This window comes from Siniperca chuatsi, linkage group LG13, assembly GCF_020085105.1.
Source record: "Siniperca chuatsi isolate FFG_IHB_CAS linkage group LG13, ASM2008510v1, whole genome shotgun sequence".
Taxonomy (NCBI): Eukaryota; Metazoa; Chordata; class Actinopteri; order Centrarchiformes; family Sinipercidae; genus Siniperca; species Siniperca chuatsi.
The window spans coordinates 25,470,744-25,493,024 of NC_058054.1; the positions used below are offsets into that span (position 1 = coordinate 25,470,744).

Consider the following 22,281-nt stretch of genomic DNA (forward strand, 5'->3'; position numbering starts at 1 on the left):
AAAAAAACACTTCAAAACAGAGACAGCGTAGCTTACCGGTAGCCTGCAGCTGCTTTACAAGACACCCAGGGACACACACAGTCCGTCGCAAGCCTGCCAACGCCTGGCAGCGCATCAAGTCCACCGTTTGTTAGGCCATCTGTCCTCCGGATCCTCTCTTGACCCACCACGCCATTTACCCACTAACCATACGTTCATTGTCCGGGCCGTCCAGTCCCGGTGGCTTGTCGCCTTGACTGGACCCGAGTACAGGAGGTAACGCCAGACTTTCTGGGGCAAATTACAAAGCTGCAACTCTAAAAAGAGGTTTCACTCTGTCTAAATTCTCAGAACTCCAGTTCTGCAAGAGTCATTTCTTGGAAACCAAGAAAGTCTCAACTGAGCAGAGTATTTTGTGATGACAGACGATAGTCTAACAATGGCATAGCTGTCAGTGCTGAAAAAAAAAAGTTTAAATCGAAAATCGAATCCTGACCTTGAAATTTAAAGTTAAATCAAATCATGGATTTGGACGATCGTGACACCCCTACTTTTTAACATATAAATAATAATATGGACAGCAAAACGTGCACCCCAAAATAAATATATTTTTAATACTTGTTGCATTAGTAATATTTAAATATTGCTGTTACAGTCGGAACCGGAACCAGACAACACTGCATGTGTGTTGGTGCATTTACTCACGTGCGCACACAGGCGTCTGTTTTAGAGACAATGGCGAAGCAAATCAAGTTCGACTAACCCTACAACATCACAAATGAATGCTGGTATTGTGTATACCTGGAATTGAGAGTGGACAGGTTTGATAACACTATTGATTCAAATTCTATAACGTATCAGATAAAACACAAACTTTGGTTCGATTACTGTCGCTAAAAAGGGTTTGAAAAGTAACGAAATCTAGCGAGAAAATCGCCAAGTTGGTGTGTGTGGAAAGACAAACTGCCTGAGCCCCACCTACAGTGAATCTCCACACAGAGAGCAGACGATGAGAGCAGCATAGTTTTTTCTGTTCATTCGGCTTAGGCGCTGTGAAAAAAACGCTTAAGCACTGCACCTCAAGTTTTATAATGGCAGGGAAAAACCCTGCTGTTTATTCTGGCATCATGTTGGCTAAAATGTTGGTGACATTCTTAGCTAAACAAACACACATGTAAATACAACAGGCAATATCGAGGTCAGCAAAAATGATCAAGGTCATGTCCATATATCGTACAGTAAGACGATAACGTAATTATTGCGACAGGCCTATTCCTGCTCAACATCATCCCTCCACCTAACTCTCCATTGGGTCATTAACTCGTCAGAGGACAGATACCAACCCCAGGCTTAAATGAAAGATTTAGCAATGCAAAAGGGCTGGGGGAACTCTGGGTAGAACCCCCAATGACTAGTCTTTGATCACGGGCAGTGTATAGCAGGAATTTGTCTGTCTTGTAGACAAGCTTAAGTGGTGACATAACAGGATGGGTGCCACTGAGTCATGGGGGGTTCTCATTCTGAAACATTTTCATTGCTATAGTGGATAATTGTACATTTTTTGCTCTTCAGTACAAAGGATTTTCCTTGAGTAAAAAACTCTTTCAGCCTACATGGACATTCAACACCTGCCATGGTGGTGACATTAAATCTAAGCTTTTATTAAAAGCCATTATTATTTAACAGTCTCGAGAGAGTCTGGAACTAATGCCCACAGATTTTTCATTCTGAGAAAGGATCATACCATACCCACCTACGCATTGGTTTTGGGTCCATGCACTGAATAACAATGTTCGGCCCCACACCTTGAGGTTAACCTACAAAGACAACAAAACAAATCAGACTATCTTTGTGGTCAGTCTGTCCTCACCACAAATGTAACAGGAGTTTAGAAATTGCATGTGAATGTAGCAATTCAATTTTATTTATATAGTGCCAATTCATAACAGACGTTATCTCATTGCACTTTTCCTATAGAGCAGGTCTAGGCCATACTCTTAACTAGCACTGTGTGCCACACCTTCTGGAAGGATCATATAAACATTCATGGTCCTGCCACCTTCCAAATTTGATCTATAGCCATTTCTCTAAGCAAGACTGGAGGAGAACTGGAGGATGAATGTCTCCCCACATTCACAAACACACAGCAGCACCGTTTACAACCAGGTGGAATTCCATGGGGGGAGTTTGAATAAAACTTTGCTCAGACCTCTGGATCTGCACACTGACTTCTCCTCCCTCAAACAGTAAAAGGTGTCAATTTGGATACTTGCCAGACAAGACCAGAACTTTCCACCCCAAAGGAAAGACATGTCATGTCATGCTAATAGAACAACAGCAAAATTTAAAGACAATAAATTGACTCTCTGGATTAGTTTAACTCAAGGAGAAGAGAGTAAAAACAACATCTCCTCCTCCCTTATCTGTCTCACACACACATGCATATAAACACATTCTTTCTTCTCTTACCCCCTGATGTGGCCTGAGATTTGAGAGGTTTGCCAGTCGCCTATCATAAAATTTGAAAGTACATTCTTAAGTGAAGTAACTGATATTCTTGCTTTGTAACCCAAGTTTGAATTAATGTGAATTAGCTATCTAACCAATCAGTAACCATGCACGTTTCCTTGATGTGTAACTTTTATTTTTGTAGTTCATGAAATGAGCAAGTTAATAATTCAGGGATTTACCCTCTTGTTTCCCAGGTGACAGCATTGCCACCTACTGACCAACAGAGAAGTCTCTAAAAAAAAAATTTAAAATTGTTTAAACTTGTGCCACTTAGTAGTGTTAAAAATTTCTGTTTAGACAGTTAAAGTTAATTAAGACCTCAGGTAACTGATTTAATAATCTGCTGAAAAAGTTGTTGGTTGAAAAAATTCTCTTTAAATATTTTCTAACCACTGATTGTATGGCCTTAGTGATGTTTGAGTATGTTATATTTTGCGCATAAAACAAATTAAATTCACTTGAGTCAGAAAAACATAAAGAGCCATATTAAAAGTTTCAAACAAAGGAATAGAGTTTTGAAACGAAAGCCCTCCTCCACGCCTAAAACTCCGCGTACTTTGGCAAGCTGACAAAATCAACCTCACCTTTGAACTCAACGGTTGTTTTATTTTACATTAGTTTCTTAACACGTATTCCTTGACGTTTTCTTTTCCTCACCTGAAGTCCGTTCACAATTTAACCTTTTTCCAATCAAGCATTTTAATACCTCAGTATTAAACTGAAGAGTTGTTTCTTTTGACTTTTATATTTCTGTAACTTTACTACTAAGCCTCGCGATTTTTATAGCACATGATTTCCTTTTCAAAGTTACAAGGCTAGCTGAAGATGTTAGTGTAGCCAGAGATATTTTATTCGACAAGCCACAATATCACAGACTCGACAGAAGCCACCCTGACTTCTGTCACCAACTTTGAAAGAAAATACTTTCTGAAAGAAGCCTGGACAACGTCTGTGTTCTAACACAACAAAAGGTTTGAGCTGAAGAAACTTTGAGTCCTGCATCTCCCAGAGAACTGTGTCAGCAGCATCTTGGCCTGGACCTTTGCCGTCTGCCCTGAAATGAGATCGCCAGACCGGCCAGGAGACCTCATCAGCTCGGTGACCAACTGCTTTCATGGAATCACTGACCAATTTAAGGTTTGAGTTTTGTTTACCCGGTTTACCGGTTGGTGCCCCTTAATGAGAGTATTAAAGTGTAATTTTTTGATCAAAGAAGTTGATTCTCTTACAACTGAGATCAGATTGATGCGTTTGCTTACACTGAGTCACCAGTTCATTAGACATACCTGTACAATTTATTGCAATCATATACTGTCGCCCTGTAATTAAACCGTGTCAAACATGTTATTAATTGACTCTGTGGTCATTTGAAGACTATAATTATGTAGTGACGTTTCTGTTTTCTGTTACCCTAACACGTGTAAATAGGATTGGATATATTGTAAAACACGTTTCAATATAATGCAGCCCAATACAACACCACCAGTAACTACAGCCTCAAAAAGAGTTAAATGCGTTTACCAGTTATATTTAGCTGTGAAATTTGAGTGCTGTGATTCTTCTTATTGTATATAACATTTTGGAGTACAATATTCCCATAAAACTTATCAGTGGTTGTTGTATTCAGGTATTCAGTGAGGTTAAGAGAATGAATGGAATACATAATTTAGCTGCATTGTGGGTGTGTGAATGGGTTAGAGTCCTCTTTCCCTGTTTTATCATAATAAACTTCATCTGCATCTTCATATGGTGTTGAAATTACTGTAAATTTGAAAACAGTGGGTTTGGGAATCAGCTGTCAGAAAATGCAGCAGCTAGGTGGAGCACAGTTTATAGATACATCATTAAGCCTTTTCACAGTTCAGGACAATTTAGTGGGAAAACAGGAAGGCAAAATGGATACTGTTGCACGGGATCAGCAAGACAGAGGCTCAGGTGTTCACTTACTATTAATATCAGTTTTGTGTCAAAATATAATATAATGTCAGTCCTATCAGTTCATACAACATTAATACACGGTCGTTCCCAGTGAGTTAATTGTTTCAAGCTGCATTTTTCGCATGACTAACAAGTAGTTAAGATAGGCTAACTGTTTGTTGTTAGCAGTTTCAGCAGATAGACAGATCCGGATGCGAAGTCAGAATTGCCAATGGTATGGTAAGCATTAGGCTCCAGTGATGTTTATCGATAGTTGTGGCAGAAACGAATATGGCTAAATAAAAGGAATGCGTGCTTCCGGAGTACATTTTATTTAGGCAGAACTATAAAAATTAATTAACTAGCTAATGAGTTAGAGCATTTCCCGACGAGGATGTCTGGGAATGCTATGTGCTATCGCTAGCACTGTGGTAAGGAATCCACAGGCGACTCCTAACACAACGCAAACGTAGAACGTGAATTTATACAACCAAACAAAACGAAATGTAACATAAAATGAAGACATTCCCCAGTTCACCGACATGTTTACAGCATCTGTTGCCGCTTGAGAGTCTGTCACAACATCAGGTCAGAAACCACGGATTGGATGTTATAAACTGTAATGCTAACGTTAACTAAGTTAACGTCAACGATTCTGAAACGGCACGTATTGACATTGTTAACAGTAACTTTCTCACAAAAAAGTAGACATGTTTAAGACAGGTTTTACCTTATATTTCCATCCCAACGTCACAGAAAAGTCGCCCGGGTTGCTAATGTTTACAATATAATGCGGTCGGTTAAACACTGGTGCCTTTCTTCCTCGGAATTATTATGCGCATGTCAAATGCCAAGCGCCACGTCCGGAGTGGGTTTTCAAAATAAAAGTATGGGCTTCTATCATTGCATATACAGTATGTAGAAAAGTAGACAATTTACATTTTGCACAAATCCGCAATTTATGAAATAGCTGGACTGTTACCAAGGAAATTTGCACAAAATTCTACTGACTCATTAATTCAGTTCAATTCATTTTATTTATATAGCGCCAATTCATAACAGACTTTATCCCATTACACTTTTCCTGTAGAGACCCAACAAATCCCACCATGAGCAAGCATTTGCCGAACCCACATTGGGATGTGATTCCACAGGAGAGGAGCTTGATAACTGAAGGCTCTGGCTCCCATTCTACTTTTGGAGACTCTAGGAACCACATGTAATCCTGCATTCTGGGAGTGCAGTGTTCTAGTCGGGTAATATGGTATTATGAGATCTTTAAGATATGATGGTGCCTGACATTAAGAGCTTTGTAGGTGAGGAGAAGGATTTTAAATTCTATTCTGGATTTTACAGGGAGCCAGTGCAGAGAAGCTAATATTGGAGAAATATGATCTCTTTTCCTAGTTCTTGTCAGTACACGTGCCGCAGCATTGGATCAACTGGAGAGTCTTAAGGGACTTATTCGGGCAGCCTGATAATAAGGAATTGCAATAGTCCAACCTAGAAGTAGCAAATGCACACACTAGTTTTTCGGCATCATTTTGAGACAGGATGTGCCTGATTTTCGCAATGTTGCGTAGGTGAAAAAAAGCAGTCCTTGAAGTTTGTTTCATGTGGGAGTTAAAGGATAAAGGATAATGATGAAAGATAACTCCTTCCTTACTGCTGGTGGCCAGGGCAATGCCATCTAGAGTAACAATATCTTTAGATAATGTGTCTCGAAGATGTTTGGGGCCAAATACAATAACTTCAGTTCTGTCTGAGTTTAACATCAGAAAATTGCAGGTCATCCAGGTCTTTATGTCCTTAAGGCATGCTTTAAGTTTAGCTAACTGGTTAGTTTGGCTTGATCGATAGATATAATTGGGTATCATCCGCATAACAATGAAAGTTTATGGAGTGTTTCCTAATAATATTACTTAGAGGAATCATATATAAGGTGAATAGAATCGGTCCAAGCACAGAACCTTGTGGAACTCCGTGACTAACTTTGGCGTGCACGGAGGACTCACCGTTAAAATGTACAAACTGAGATCGATCTGATAGATAGGATTTAAACCAGCTTAGTGCGGCTCCTTTAACGCCAATTACATGTTCCAGTCTCTGTAATAGGATGTGATGGTCAATGGTGTCAAATGCAGCACTAAGATCTAACAAGAGAAGTACAAGTCCATTGTCTGATGCAATTAAAAGGTAATTTGTAATTTTCACCAGTGCTGTCTCTGTGCTATGATGCATTCTAAATCCTGACTGAAAATCCTCAAATAAACTATTGATCATATCCAGTAAAGAGGTGCTAACTAAGGGTAAAACATCTTTAAGCAGCCTAGTTGGAATGGGGTCTAAGAGACAGGTTGATGGTTTAGATGAATTAATCGTCGAAGTCAGCTGAAGAAGATCGACAGGAGCAAAGCAGCCAAAACACACATCAGGCTCTACAGCTGTTTCCAAGGTTCCTGTGTTTGAAGACAAGTCAACACCACTTGAAGGCAGGACTTGATGATTTTTTTTCTCTAATAGTTAAAATTTTATCATTAAAGAAGCTCATGAAGTCATTACTACTGAGGGCTATAGGAATACACGGTTCAATAGAGCTATGACTCTGTCAGCCTGGCTACAGTGCTGAAAAGAAAGCTGGGGATGTACACTCTGACAAAAGCCAACCAAATCTAATAATGAGATAAACGCAGTAGGCCTACTATCATTTTCAACGTCCACATGAAATATTGAAATCACCTACAATAATTACTTCATCTGTTGCTCACAGCTGCTCGCCTGCCCAGCTCCTCACCTGCACCGCTGCCCAGCTGCTCGCCTGCCCAGCTGCTCGCCTGCTCCGCTGCTGTCTCCAGTCCCTGCTGGATCGCAGCAGCTCCCTGTCCCAGGACTCTGCTGGATCGCAGCAGCTCCCCGTCCAAGGACTCCCTGCTGGATCGCAGCAGCTCCTCATCCCAGGACTCCCTGCTGGATCGCAGCAGCCCCCAGTTCCTGGACTCTTTGCTGGATCGCAGCAGCTCCCAGTTCCTGGGCGCCCTGCTGGATTGCAGCGGCCTCCGGGACTCCCTGCTGGATCGCAGTCGGCTCCTTTCCTGGCTGGATCACAGCAGCACCAAACTGTTGTCGCCGCTGGATCGCAGTCGCCTCCTTTCCCGGCTGGATCGCAGCAGCACCAACCCCTTGTCTCCGCTGGATCGCAGCAGCACCAATCCCTCATCACCACTGGATCGCAGTTGCCTCCTTTCCCGGCTAGATCGCAGCAGCACCAACCCCTTGTTGCCGCTGGATCGCAGTCGCCTCTTTTCCTGGTTGGATCACAGCAGCACCGATCCCTTGTCGCCGCTGGATCGCAGTCGCCTTCTGTTCTGGTTGGATCGCAGCAACAGCCATCCCTAGTCGCCGCTGGATCGCAGCAGCACCAATCCCTCCCAGATGGTTTTGACACTAGACCGTATGGCCTGATTTTACTGGCCTGGGATTCGGGGAGACGTTCACCAGACTTGTCCTGAATGCCAGATGGTTACCAGCTAGCCATCCCGAGAGCACCTTTGCGTCCATTGTCACTTATGGAGGTCCCATTTGAGCGCATTGGTATGGACCTCATCAGGCCATTTTACCAGAATGCACGCGGATATCGCTTTGTGTTCTGGTAGATTACGCAACGTGATATCCGAAAGCATCTGCACATCATCTCTGCAAAGAGCACGGCACAGGCACTGTTTCAGGTCATCTCTTGAGTCGGGATCTTGAAAGAGATCCTGACTGACCAGGGCACACAGTATGCTCACAGTATATGTACTCGGCTCTTCCCTTCAACCCTGTGGTACTTTGCTACGGCCAAATCCTGACCTCGTTCAGCATTCTAGTTTGCTAATTTTTTCCCTGTCTGACTCTGCCTGTCTCTGCTCCAGATCCAGATCCAGATCTTCAACTTACTAATCAAGTTTCACGGCTAACTACTCAACTCTTTTCTCAAGCCCAGGTGGCACCCCCTACACAGGCTGCTCCGCTGAATCCACTGCCAGCATCGCCACCACTCGGATTCCTACGCTCCTGATCCTGACCCCTTTGCTGGAGACTTAACTGAATTTAGAGGGTTCCTTTTACAATGCTCTCTGGTATTCAGTCAACGACCCCTCACTTTTTCTTTAAACCAGTCCAAGGTACATTACATTATGGGATTACTGAGAGGAAGAGCGTTAGCCTGGGCAGAAGCAGCCCGTCTTACGCCGGCGGAGCATTTCTGCAGAATAAGAGCCAGTGAGTGTATTTACTGCGGTCAGAAAGGACAGTTTCTGGTCGGTGAGTTTTCTGGGATCATTGAGAGCGGGCAGGAAGACGGACCCCAAAAAGATTAAAGTGGTGGTAGAGTGGCCAACCCCTACCACACGTAAGCAACTGCAACTGTTTTCTGGGGTTTGCCAACTTTTTCTGATGTTTTATCACGGACTATAGCAAAGTTGCAGGTCCTCTCACGAGACTGACCTCATCCTCCATTACCTTTACCTGGAACTCTGAAGCAGACTTAGCCTTAGCTAAACTTAAGGACCTTTTTACCTCAACCCCCATCTTGATCCAGCCCGACCCCTTACATCAGTTCACGATTGAAGTGGATACCTCTGACATAGGGGTAGGGGCTGTGCTCTCCTAGCATTCGGCCTCTGACCAGAAACTCCATCCCTGTGCCTTCTTCTCCCCTCGCCACTTCCAGGCAGAACAGAATTATGACATAGGTAACGGAACTACTGGCGATCAAGTTAGCATTGGAGGAGTAGAGGCACTGGTTGAAGGGGGCAGAGCAACCCTTTGTAGTGTGGACTGATCACAAGAACTTAGCTTACATCCAGTCAGCTAAAAGACTCAACTCCTGTCAAGCACATTGGGCATTGTTTTTTGGACGCTTTAACTTCACTTCACTTACAGACCTGGGTCCAAAAATATTAAGCCCTCTCCAATGGTATTGACACAATAGCATTGTGTCAATACCTCTCCCAAGACAACACCTCCGGACCAGACACTATCCTTCCCCCTACCTGTGTTTTGGCAGCCGTCACCTGGGAGATCGAGTCGGCAATAAGAGGACAAGCGGAACCAGCCAGATCCCAGTAATGTCCACCTAATCGTCTGTTTGTCCCTGACTCTGCTTGTTCCCAGGTTCTCCAGTGGGCGCAATTCCCGCTTTGCCTGTCACCCTGGGATAACCCGTACTCTCTCCCTGCTCAAACAACACTTCTGGTGGTCGACTATGGAGGCAGATACCCGTTCCTTCGTATCTGCCTGCACCGTTTGTGCCCGTGGAAAATCCACCCATCAACCACAGCTAGTCTGCTACGCCCTCTACCTATCCCTAGCTGTCCGTGGTCCCACATTGATCTGGATTTTATCACCGGTCTATCCCCCTCTCAAGGTAATAACACCATCCTCACTGTTGTAGATCGCTTTTCCAAGGCTGTTCATTTCGTGGCACTTTCCAAACTCCCCTCAGCTCAAGAGACTGCTAACCTCCTGGTACAATACGTGTTCCGCCTCCACGGCATCTCACTAGATATTGTCTCCAACCGGGGGCCCCAATTCATCTCGCAGGTTTGGAAGGCATTTTGCCAAGCTCTCGGGGCATCTCTCTTTTCCAGTTTTCACCCTCAGACCAACAGCCAGACTGAGAAAGCTAACCAGGACCTCGAAGCTGCCCTCTGATGTGTGGCAGCTACCAACCCCTCCTCCTAGATCGATCAATTCACCTGGGCCGACCGAGTATGCACACAACTCCCTAACTAGTTCAGCTTCTGGATTAACTCCTTTCAAGTCTTCTCTACTAGCTACCGCTGTTTCCCTCCCAGGAAAGCGAGCTAGCGGTCCCATCAACACCTCCTCCGATGATCCCACAAGATTTGGAGAGAGACTCATGCAGCCCTTCTCCAGTCAGCCGAAACCAACCGGCGCATCACAGATCGTCATCAGACTCCAGCTCCACCATACAAACCAGGTCAGAAAGTTTGGCTTTCCTCCAAGAATATACCGTTAAAGACAGAATCCAAGAAACTTTTCCCCTGTTACATTGGCCCGTTTGTCATTGAACGCATCATCAACCCTTCCGCTGTCAGGTTAAAACTACCCTGCTCCATGAGAGTCTGTCTGTCTGTATACTGTCTGTCTCTGCTCCAGGTCCTGTGGTATACAATGTGTGGTCTGTTTTGTTTTTGAGCAATGAGCAAATCAAAACAAGTTAAAAAAAGTAATGTATCAAATCTTATGAAGTTGAAGTGCCCAAATTTTCCTGTAAAATTTTCCTGTATCAAAAGAGAAAATGAACAAAGGGTAGACATATCTAATAGCATTGTGAAAAGTGGTCAGTGGCACACAAAAGATTTCCACAATTCACGTCTGCAACAACCCTCAAACCTTATGCTTACCAGCAGATATACAGATACACAGACATTTTGTCAACTGCCTGTGATTATTTTGTACATGCAAATGTTTTTATGGGAACAAGAACAAAAGAGTGAGCTCCATATATGAGTCCTCACACACAAGCACATACACACACACTCTCTAGTTCTGAGTCAAGTCTGTTATATTTAATTGTTGGATTAATGAATTTATTGATATTATTAAAAAGGAGCTCAGCCTATGACTTACCTACTGAGATGTCTAAGTGACCTCGTTGACAAGCTTGATGTTACTGTACGTTGGGTGTTGCGTTCAGTACAGAATCCACAGGGCGTTGCTTAGTTGAGGACTAACAATCTCTTTATTTCCTCTGCCGTGCTTAAATGTGAATAAAGTCCATTTTCCAGTTTCCATTGAAAACCAAACACTCTACTCACAGCGTGACAAACTTTTTAGTGCCACAACGTTCATAAACCCTTTACCCTTCCGGGGTCAAACACCTGACAACAACAGTGACTTCCTACCTTTTAAACCTGAGGGCTTGATAGTAGCATAGCGACACCCAATGTACACAAAGGAAATAATTGCATTTTGGTTATTTCAACAATGTATTTGGCTCTTACAGACATTATATAATGTTTATTGTATTTATTCCACTGTAACAGTTTGTATTTATTGAGTTTCCTATTTATTTATTTTTACAAATTATAAATACTCAACCCTCAAAATCATTATGGTTGAACTACTGTCTGATATATGTAGGTTCTTCATAAAGCTTCAAAAGGTTCCTCAGGTAACCCTTAGGACGGGTTCTTCTAAGAACCTTTTCTTGAAGGTTCCTCAAAGCACCTTAACAGGTTCCTCGACAGTTTCAAATTGAAGAACCTCTAAAAGTTCTCAAGGAACTTGTGGTTTTAACTGTATACATGCAGTGGCCATACAGCAGTTTTTAAAGGGCCAATAGATCAAAACATCTTCGCCATATGTGGTGGGTGCCACTAACACCAGAAACTGAACACTTCCTAACTAATCTTTTTTGCTCCAGTTTTGAGCATCCCCTTCTTTTAAATATGAGCAAAACTATACGACACCAGCGACCATAATCAATTGTATTCCTGGGGCCAGAGGGGGCGACGTTGAATCCTATTTAAAACTGCTGGCTAAGGATCAATGTAAATACAGTAAGACTGTTATTCAAGTTGGCGTTAATGACTCCCAATTATGCCAATCAAAGGTCACTAAAGTTAATGTTGAGTGGGTGTGTACATATGCAAAGACAATGTCGGACTTTGTCGTTTTCTCTGGGCCCCTGCCAAACCTGACCAGTGATGACATCTTTAGCCACATGTCTTCATTCTGCTGCTGGCTGTTGAGATGGTGTCCAGCAAACGATGTAGGCTTTGTAGATAATTGGCGGACTTTCTGGGCAAGACCTGGTCTGATTAGGAGAGATTAGAAATCTGGCTGAGTTTATGTTGTGGTGTGTTGAGCAGGAAAGCAAGAGTTTAATGGAATAGTACCCAAACGCAGACTAGCAGGTAGATCAATCATCAGTCATCAATAATTGTATTAACAAAGGCTTACACTGAATTGGCAGGCAAAAGCAACTCTCAGCACGTCAGCAGTCCAAAAACAGAAATACAAGTCCAACGGAGAGCAGGCAAAATCCAAAATCCACAGACAGGCAAAGTACAAGGGACACAAAGACTCCAGATACAAGAAAACAGGGTACTTGACAAAGATACGACGATCTGACCCAGAACAAATTAAGAACACAGACTAAATACACTTGGGAGGGAGAATATTACAAAATAAAACAGGAAATAACAGGACAAAAACCCAAAACCATGACAGTTTATTAGTGGACCAAAACCATGACAACTCAGAGTTAAGACGTATTACGTATTGTAACTAATTGTAGATTCTGTTAGTATAGGCGCAGCCCTGTAAGGCTATGGCTAGTGGGTTTATTCCTCGTGTGCAGGTGCAGCACTGGGTAAGGGTAAGAAGAAAGAGGAAAGGCATGTCCAGAATGCACTCTCAGCCTGTGGTTATCCTACTTGGGCTATCAACAAAGTTAAAAGAGCCAAAAAACAGGACAAAAGTGTAACAGAACCAAGAAGGAACGGTGTCTCCACTCCTTATGTATCTGGACTGTCTGAAAAACTACAAAGGATCTTTAGACAGCACGATGTTCCTGTTGTCTTTAAACCAGGCAACACTCGTTCACCCTAAGGACAAGTTGCCCACACAAAAACAGAGCAATGTAGTCTACTCCATTCAGTGCAGTGAGGAAAACTGCAAAGAACGGTAAATAGGTGAGACCAAACAGCCACTTCACAAAAGACTTTATCAGCACAGACGACACGCTAACTCAGGATTACAGAGCGCCGTGCATTTGCATCTAAAAGCTACAAACCACACATTTGAAGACAGTGAGGTGAAGATTCTAAGTAGAGAGAAGAGTTGGTTTGAACGGGGTGTCAAGGAAGCCATTTTTGTGAAAAAAGAGAACTCCTCTTTGAACAGAAATGGTGGTCTGAGATTCAATCTGCCCAAAGTCTATCACAGTGAATTAACACCTTGGTCACGCAATCATATGCTAATCAGGTACTTAACAGTGATGAGGTAGGTGCAGCCAGAAAACAATAGGCCTGATTACTGATTACTGGGCCATCTTGGAAACAATTAGGTCAGTTTCAGGTGAAACTAGCTATTAACAGATACTCAGGTAGATTCCTTCCTGAGGGCAGGGCTTATGTAACACAGAGTAGCTTAAATTTCTGTCCCATTTTTTCACAATTGAGAATGACTTCCAGATGGGAGCCAAAACTTTAGGCAGAAACATAGGGAGTTTTTTCATTCTTTGCAGTGACTCTAAACGGACGACTGAACCTTCAAGCAGAGGAGTCTGGTAAGTACAGGTCTACATTGTGTATTTTTAATACAGAAATATTTTTATAAAGACTTTTATTTCCTACTGTGATTATAAATTATATCTTTATAGTCATCAACTGACACCTCAACATCTGAGACCTCATCTGATACTGACTCCTCACCTGTGCTTTCAGAGGACGTGGTATTACCCGGTGAGTTGCTAAATTTTTTTTTACCAGTTTTTTTTTTTTTACCTAAAACTTAGACAGCATATTTATCAAAAATGTTTTTTCACGCTAGATCTGTGGGGCGGTTTGGACCAATATTTCCAAGAAGAGCTATCGCCATCATCACAGCCACAACTGGGGATGCCTCAGGCGGTCAAAACATTAAACCTTCTCTAGAGGCTGTCAGGTTAACCGGAGGAGATCCTGGGGATGTGATACCACATCAATATTTTGAAGAACAACCGCCATTTCATCAGGAGCCTACCTCAACCACTAATCAGCTGCTGACGGCTGTGGAGAGGTCTAGGCCTCAACCAGCGGACAGAGATCCAGGATTCTCATCCACAGGAGAACCAGTTCCAGTTCTGAGAATCCACACCCGAGATCCTGCAGGGCTTCCAGCGAAGGATTTATTATTTGCTTTTTAAATTGTTTTACAGTGCATTATGAGACGATTCAATCACGCCATATAAATGTAATATGTATTACCCAGCAGGGGAACACAATGTACCTTCCTTTTCTCAACTTTTCTCTCATTTTACATCATAAGCAAACATGGAAGGTTTTGTACGTGTGAAATTATATAGGTTGTGCTTTAAAATGTAACTTTCTACAAAGCTGAGTCTCATAAGGTATATTTGACTGTCTGTTGTTATAAGCTATATGTCGTTGGTTTGAGTTATAGTGTTTCTCATAAATATTATCTTGGTGTTTTTTTTTATATAGGAATAAGTTGCTATAAATGTGAAATTCTAGGGTTTTTGCATTTGTTACTCTCATCAGTCTCTCTTAAACAGCTGTTTTTGGTCGTTACCCCGTGTCTTCACAACAAGTTGTGAGACACACACACACAAACTCACTCATGCACACACACAAACTCACTCTCTCTCTCTCTCTCTCTCTCACACACACACACACACACAGGGAACACACACGTATGCGGTCTGGCTGTCTGTTTACATACCAACCTTAAGGGGGCTGTTGTGTTTACGAGATCTGCCCATTTATGAAGTTAATGTTTTTGTTTCTCTCTTTCTTTTTTGTCTCCAGCAAACAGACCCAGGTCCAGACCATCCAGGTGCTCTCAGTGTTGCAGAACTACATGCCAGCAGTTGGATCTGATGTCTAGAGCCTTTTGGCTCATCTGTCAGAAATTAGGTGTACACAGTGACAATTTGTAAACTGTTTCAGATGGTGATTTTTATCATGTGGATAAAATGCAATGATGTTGATTTAAGGTTTTTAATAGTGTTTGATTTTTATTAGGTCAAGGAGCAACACACACTAGTAGCTATTGAATTGTTAGAAAGGTTCGCACACTCAGTAGCACAAAATCTTCAGAATGAGTCGGGTTTACAAAACGATTTAACTGAAAATGATTTGAATGAAAACGACACAGCCACTACAACCCTCGAGACAGATTACAGATGAATATATTGGCTCAACAAATGTTTCCCGGACGAAAAGCCTTTTTATTAGAAAGTTTTGAAGATGCTACCAAAGGTCCTCACGGGTATTTAATCATCGATCTCACACCCAGCTGCCCAGAACAATACAGACTAAGGACAGGAATACTCCCCCATCAGTGGCTCGTCATCTATCTACCTAAATCCAAGTCTTGATCCAGCATGTTGGTGCGTTTAAAAAGAAACGCACCTTTACTGCATGCTTTTATGTCACGACACAAACATTCCCCTGACCTCGGCTCAATATAAAAAACTCAGAAAACAAAAGAAAATTATCAGGTTGCTGGCCAATAAAAAAACAACAACTTAAAAACCAAACATCAGGCCAGCGGTGGTGTCAATGTTTGGAGAGCTGCTAGGGCTTATTAGAAGATAAATCATGAGTCATAAGATGTTTTTGATTTCGCCACAACAGCTAAACCATCTGAGTCAGTTGGTAGCTTCTGCTCCCAGCAAAACGATGTGACGTACGGCAGAAAATGATTTGGATGTAAAAATTAGGGATGTGTTAAATGAAAAGGGTTTGAACGCCCATGATAAAATTAAAAACTACAACGCTCTGCTGCAAAGATACCTAGCTTTACTCAAACAAGATGAGAAAGATGACTGTCTTATCACTTTGACTCTAACCCAAGAATCTGGGGAACAAGAAAATCAGCGAGAAGACAAACAATTAACGTTGGATGAAACTGCTAGCGAGGTGCTGCAAAACCTACCTATTTGCTACCGTAACAATGCAGAGTACATTATGAAGAAATTAACCAAGAGTGGATGGGCTCCCTTTGGAGAGATTGTTCATACAGGAGAGATTGCCAAAGGCTCACACCTGCTAGCCCTGTTTAAAAATCTCTCCGTCACGCTTAAAAAATCCCAGTGATGGACGGGGTTTCTAAATACTTTACGGAAGCTCAACATCCCTTCATCCTTGATGAGTAACCCCCGTGCTCGCGAGCAATATCATAAACTTCAAAAGGGAGGACCGCGTTGGAATGAAAAAACAGACACCCTAAGCACAGCGTTGGGACGATGAGATGGAAACATTACCCCCGCCGTTAAGATCAGGAAAACGAAAGAAACATATACCTTTATCCCCTAGCTGGCTTTATTTGAATAAAAAATGAATCAAAATAATTTAACCGTCTCCAGATCCATCTTTATTTATAAGTTGTAACAATCTTTAAACATTTGTAAAGAACATACGGTGTGGTGAAAAGGAACTTTTGCAAACTCATACAACTTTGATATTTTTTCACAAATTTTGATACCATAGCATCATTTTTCATCACATCATCTTGATACAAAGACAGCACATTTTCAAAAGATAGACCGCAGGCTATGTGGCATAAATAATAAACACAATGCTGACCGCACACCGTAGATGGAACTTGAAGCTGACGGTTGTGGTATAAAATAGATTCACAACGGTTTTCTAAAAATTGCAAGTTGCTTTTAGGGTAATGTGAAAAATCCGGGGAGAATCCGAAAGAATCAAAAAAGCTGCCTTTTTTGCCTTCCTCGAGAGTGAGGGCCAACCAGTGCTCCCCTGGTTCGTGTGCAGGGTGTGTGTTGACGATAAAAAAGGCTGGAAGTCTAAAGGACTGACGCAGTAAAGGTAACAGATCCACGGCCCACACTCCGTAAAAAGCATCTTCTAGTAAGTGACGTAGTAATCCGTCCAATTGGTGATTGTTTATATTGTCTCAGTAAAAGTCCACAAGCACCTGTTGTTTGGAATTAATCTCCAAAAAAACTCGGGCACGTGTCTCCCGTCTTGACACAGAGCCATGTATTCAACGTTGTTGTGAATAAAATTGAAAGGTGACAGATCTCTTTTTCCTGTGAAGGCTTCGTGGTTCACCATGGCTATCACTAGATATTTAGGCATCGAGATTTTCCTGGTTACATATTCTGGAATTCTCCGGGATGGAGTAGGTTTTTACGTTCACGCGTGATAAAAGGTGACTTTCTTGACAAACAAAGAGGCCCCCAGTATTTGTAAATGGAAAGTGCTGGCGGCGGTGCCCATGAGACAGAAAGCGTCGTTAGCTCTGGTCAGCTTAATTCTCAAATCCACAGAGTTCAAGAGAAGCCTCTCGCAGAAAAATATGTCTGCGTGAAGAGGACCTAGCAGGTGAAGCTCTTTAGATTCCGAGGTGAACCGAGCTCTCTGATTTAACCCCGTTTTGACCGTTATTTGGTACTATAGAGTCCATAGCACCGGCCGTGTCTTTGTAAAATAACCCAGCAGTGAACTGACTTTTTAGCGTATCGTCTGAATAGTTGAGGAGGGTCTCTATCATCACTCTGTAAGGGTGAGTTGCGCTGGATTGTGAAATTATCCCCCAGAATAACGTCGCATTGGTTAAAAATTGTATTCAGAGGATAATTGATAAGACCCACTGCTGCGTCGGCAGCTAGGTTGGATCCGTCGGCGTTGGTAATTTTCACACGAAGATGAATCAAAGTGTCATTCAGATCCATGCATTTTTCCCCATCTCTGGGGATAAAAAATTGAGGTGAATGGGCACCCCAGCAGGTAATACCGCAGGGCCTCGACCGCCCACCGGATGGCCAGGCACTCTTTTTCGATTGTACTGTACCTGGCCTCCTGCTCTGACAGCTTCCGGCTGATGTATACGACCGGGCGGTCAACACCCTGCACCTGCTGGGACAAAACGGCCCCCACTCCTCTGTTCGACGCATCACTCTGCAGAACAAAAGGGAGAGAAAAGTTAGGTGTGTGGAGGAGAGGCTCCCCACAGAGGGCTTGCTTTACCCTCTCGAACCGCTCCGTCCACTGGACCGGATCTGAGGCACCTTTCCGGGTGAGATCGGTCAAGGGACTGGTCGGCTCTGCAAAGTTGGGAATGAATCGCCGGTAATAGGAGAGAACACGTCGGCAAAACGCCCTTGCAACTCAGCAACGTCTGTTCTCTGGGACAGTGTGAGATGGTTGTCAAAAGAGAGTGAGGCGGCACTGGTTGATTTTGAAACCTCAGGCCCGAACTCATCTCTCTCACCCACCGTCGTCACCAGAGCAACAGGCTCTGCCTCTCTCCATGCTTTTAGGAGGTTGAGGTGATAGATCTGCGTTGCCCCTCCCCTATCCGACCGCACAACCTCATGGTCCACGTCGCCCACACGCTGTGTGACCACAAAGGGTCCTTGGTGCCCTGGTCAGTCAGGATCTCTTTCGGGATCCCGACTCGGGAGATGACCAGAAACAGTGCCTGCGCCACACTCTTTGCAGAGATTGTGCGCAATGGCACTGCTTCGGGATATCGAGTTGCATAGTCCACTAACACTAGCACAAAGCGATATCCACGTGCGCTCTGGTAAAATGGCCCAATGAGGTCCATACCTAGGCGTTCAAATGGGACCTCCATCAATGGTAATGGACGCCAGTTGTAGCATAAGAGATTGTGCGCAATGGCACTGCATCGGGATATCGAGTTGCATAGTCCACTAACACTAGCACAAAGCGATATCCACGTGCGCTCCGGTAAAATGGCCCAATGATGTCCATACCTAGGCGTTCAAATGGGACCTCCATCAATGGTAATGGACGCCAGTTGTAGCGTAATCGTGCTACTGTGAGTTCCTCTTGGCCCTGAGACACCACGCTGAGACCAGGGTTTCAGTGTATATGTTCTTTCTTTCTTTTCTGTCCACACGCTCTTTCTCTGCATCCGTCCTCTCTCCAACCGCTTCTCCTTCTCTCTTCCCCCTTGTGTCCAGCATGCTACTGTATTTAAGGAGAGAATAATTAGTTAACCATTAAAGAACACCATTGTGCAATGTTCTCAATTCATTCCAGGTAATCGGATACATGTTGTTTTGTACACAATAACTCATAACGTCTACAAATAAAGTGTAAAGAGTAAATACACTCATTTCATGCAAGAATCTTTACTAATCTCTTATGATTTTACAAAAGACACAGAGCATTTGTTTACTGTTAGCAATGTGTCACTTACTAGCTGATCCCAATTTTCAACATTTCGAACAACATTCAAAATCTTTTCTAGTCTAGCGACTTTGTCTCTAAAGAAAAAAACATTGTTATCCACAACATAGGTGACTCTGTTTTTAATCACCTGATCTAAAACACTGATTAACCGATTACACGTTCCCCTATATAAGTCACAAGTTTTCTGCAATAATTACCCATTTTTTGAATCACTCAATTCCCTTCCAAAAGTCCGCATCAGCTCAATCTTTTTCTTGTCTTGACCGATCAGAGCATCGTACATCTTCTCCAATTTCTCTCCGATGCGTCTTGTCATTTTGAGGTTATGAAGAAAGCGCTCTGATGCTCTCCAGAGGAACTATCCCATAGGAAACAGCCTCACACATAGCCTGTGAGACAGGCACTGTGCAGACAGAGGCAGACTGCTCTCTGTAATGCACAACAGACGCTGAGAACGTCAAAGCCAGAAGCAAAGCTGTCTTGACTGACAGAAACTTGAGTAGAACCTGATCTAAAGGTTCAAAGGGGGCTTTAGTCAGCATGTGTAAAACCAGTGCTAAATCCCACTGGGGAGCTAGGGAACTGGCTTGTGTCTCCGTACGCCCCCCAGGAAGCACGATATGCCACTGAAACCCTCGTGGCAGGATGAAATGGCAGCAGTATAAGTTTTAACTGTGCTGAAAGTCAAATTGCTATCCACTAGTAGTGGGAGGAATGACCATGAGAACGTGAGACAGGGGACACGCAGTGGGATCCAGGCTCTTTTCCACACACCAATGCTGGAAAGCTATCCATTTGGCTGCGTAAGACACTCTGGTAGTTCAGGAGCTTCCCTGAACACACGCCTCTCTGATGATTTATGTAGGCTGCTGTCACTTTGTTGTCTGTGCGAATCAGCACGTGCTGATTCTGCAGCAACGGAGCAAAGTGCTGATTTACTTTCCACACAGTGAGGAGTTCCAGTGCGTTTATATGAAGAGACATGTGAGCTGGCCACTGTCCTCCCACCATCTGTGACAGACACGTTCCTCCCGACCCTGAGAGAGATGCGTCTGTGAACTCTTGAGATGTGTGACGTATTTCTGCGCTGAGCTGTCCTTATGAGGCGTAATGACGTTGCTCGTGGGCTCATTGTCACACATTTTGTCAGAAGGACAAGAATGTGTGGGGGAAGCCTCTGAGTGTGTGACAGAGGAAGAGTGCTGCTTAAACGTCGTGAGTCCATGCTGCCTATTAACCGAAAGGTTAAAGGCTGCCGGCTCACACTGTGTGGGGGATGTGTGTTGACAGCTGCGGCTGAATCTGTAGATACTGGGACAGACTGCGTTATCATGGGAACACTGCTCTTTAGGTGACGATGTTTGTGTTTTATTTCAAAACAGTGTTGTGCAAAAAGAGCATTCAAGGAACCACACACAACCCCCCCCAACCCGTCATTGTCACCTGCTCTGCTTCTTGGGCGGCTCCTGCTGAGGGTTGGACCAAGAGCAGGCCACATGGCTGGTTTTGAGAGGTCGCCAGGGAGCCTGCCGCGCAGCTGGGAAGGCTGGCTGAGATGGTGGTGGGAGAGGAGGAGGCAGTGCGGGAGCGAGAGGCGCAGCCCCGGCAGCAGCTGAGGGGTGTCTCTGCCGCTGGCGATGATCATGGCAGTCGCGGCGGTCCTGCCACTGACCAAAGGAATGCTGAGGCTTAAAAGGAAATGGCGTTCTAACAATCTGGAAGAATCTCGTTTGGCCTGGCAAAATAGTCTTAAAACATATAGGAAGGCCCTCCGTAATGCCAGAGCAACCTACTACTCGTCATTAATAAAGGAATATAAAAACAACCCCAGGTTTCTTTTCAGCACTGTAGCCAGGCTGACAGAGAGTCACAGCTCGATTGAGCCATGTATTCCTATAGCCCTCAGTAGTAACGACTTGATGAGCTTCTTTAATGATAAAATTTTAATTATTAGAGAAAAAAATCATCATGTCCTGCCCTCAACCGGTACCAATTTATCTTCAAACACAGGAACCGTAGACAGGATTTAGAGCGTATCATAGCACAGAGACAGCACTAGTGTGAATTAAAATGACCTTTTAATTGCATCAGACAATGGGCTTGTCTCTATACTTATCTTGTTAGATCTTAGTGCTGCATTCGACACCGTTAACCATCACATCCTACTACAGAGACTGGAACATTCAATTGGCATTAAAGGAACCGCACCAACCTGGTTTAAATCCTATCTATCAGATCGATCTCAGTTTGTACATGTTAAAGGTGAGTCCTCTGTGCATGCCTAAGTCAGTCACAAAGTTCTGCAAGGTTCTGTGCTACCCAATTATATCTATTGATCAAGCCAGATGAAACTAACCAGTTAGTTAAACTTCAAGCATGCCTTAATGACATCAAAACCTGGATGACCTGCAATTTTCTGATTTTATACTCTGACAAAACTGAAGTTATTGGACTTGGCCCCAAACACCTCCGAGACACATTATCTAAAGATATAGTTACTCTAGATGGCATTGCCCTGGCCTCCAGCACCACTGTAAGGAACCTCGGAGTTATCTTTGACCAGGATTTATCCTTTTAAGTCCCGCATGAAACAAACTTCAAGGACCGCCTTCTTTCACCATTGCAAAAATCAGGCACATCCTGTCTCAAAATGATGCAGAAAAACTAGTCCATGCATTTGTTACTTCTAGGCAGGACTATTGCAATTCCTTATCAGGCTGCCCAAAAAAGTCCCTTAAGTCTCTCCAGTTGATCCAGAATGAGATCTCTCTCGAGAAGGGGGTGGGGGCGAGGGAAGCACAATGCAAATTCCACCTAGAATTTTAAAATAGTATTAATGTAATGGTAGTGGTAATAGTAATATTAATATAGTAAAAATAATAGGAATGATAGTGATAGGAATAATAATGATAATACTAGTAATAAGACTAACAATAAGAACTGCAGT

At 43.3% G+C, this 22,281-nt stretch overlaps 2 protein-coding genes across 5 annotated transcripts in view; one reads left to right on the top strand and one right to left on the bottom strand.

The window, feature by feature from the left end:
* Nucleotides 1–5,279, bottom strand: part of klhl20 (kelch-like family member 20) — a 43,482-nt gene extending 38,203 nt beyond the window's left edge. The window contains exons 1-2 of one of the 4 annotated variants that reach the window (XM_044218584.1): nt 5,138–5,279; nt 1,733–1,796 (exon numbers count right to left, since the gene is read on the bottom strand). In XM_044218584.1, the coding sequence (XP_044074519.1) occupies nt 1,733–1,755 (23 nt within the window). In that variant the 5' untranslated portion in view covers nt 1,756–1,796; nt 5,138–5,279. The remainder of the gene's footprint in view (nt 1–1,732; nt 1,797–5,137) is intronic. The other 3 variants (XM_044218586.1, XM_044218585.1, XM_044218587.1) reach the window with 3 other exon arrangements.
* On the top strand, nt 1,806–16,477 carry LOC122886414 (cadherin-related family member 5-like). Its single transcript, XM_044218589.1, has 3 exons — nt 1,806–3,627; nt 7,178–10,390; nt 14,949–16,477. Exons 1-2 carry the CDS (start codon nt 3,605–3,607, stop codon nt 7,914–7,916), a joined length of 762 nt encoding a protein of 253 aa, XP_044074524.1. The 5' UTR covers nt 1,806–3,604; the 3' UTR covers nt 7,917–10,390; nt 14,949–16,477.
* The last annotated feature ends 5,804 nt before the right edge of the window (nt 16,478–22,281 follow it).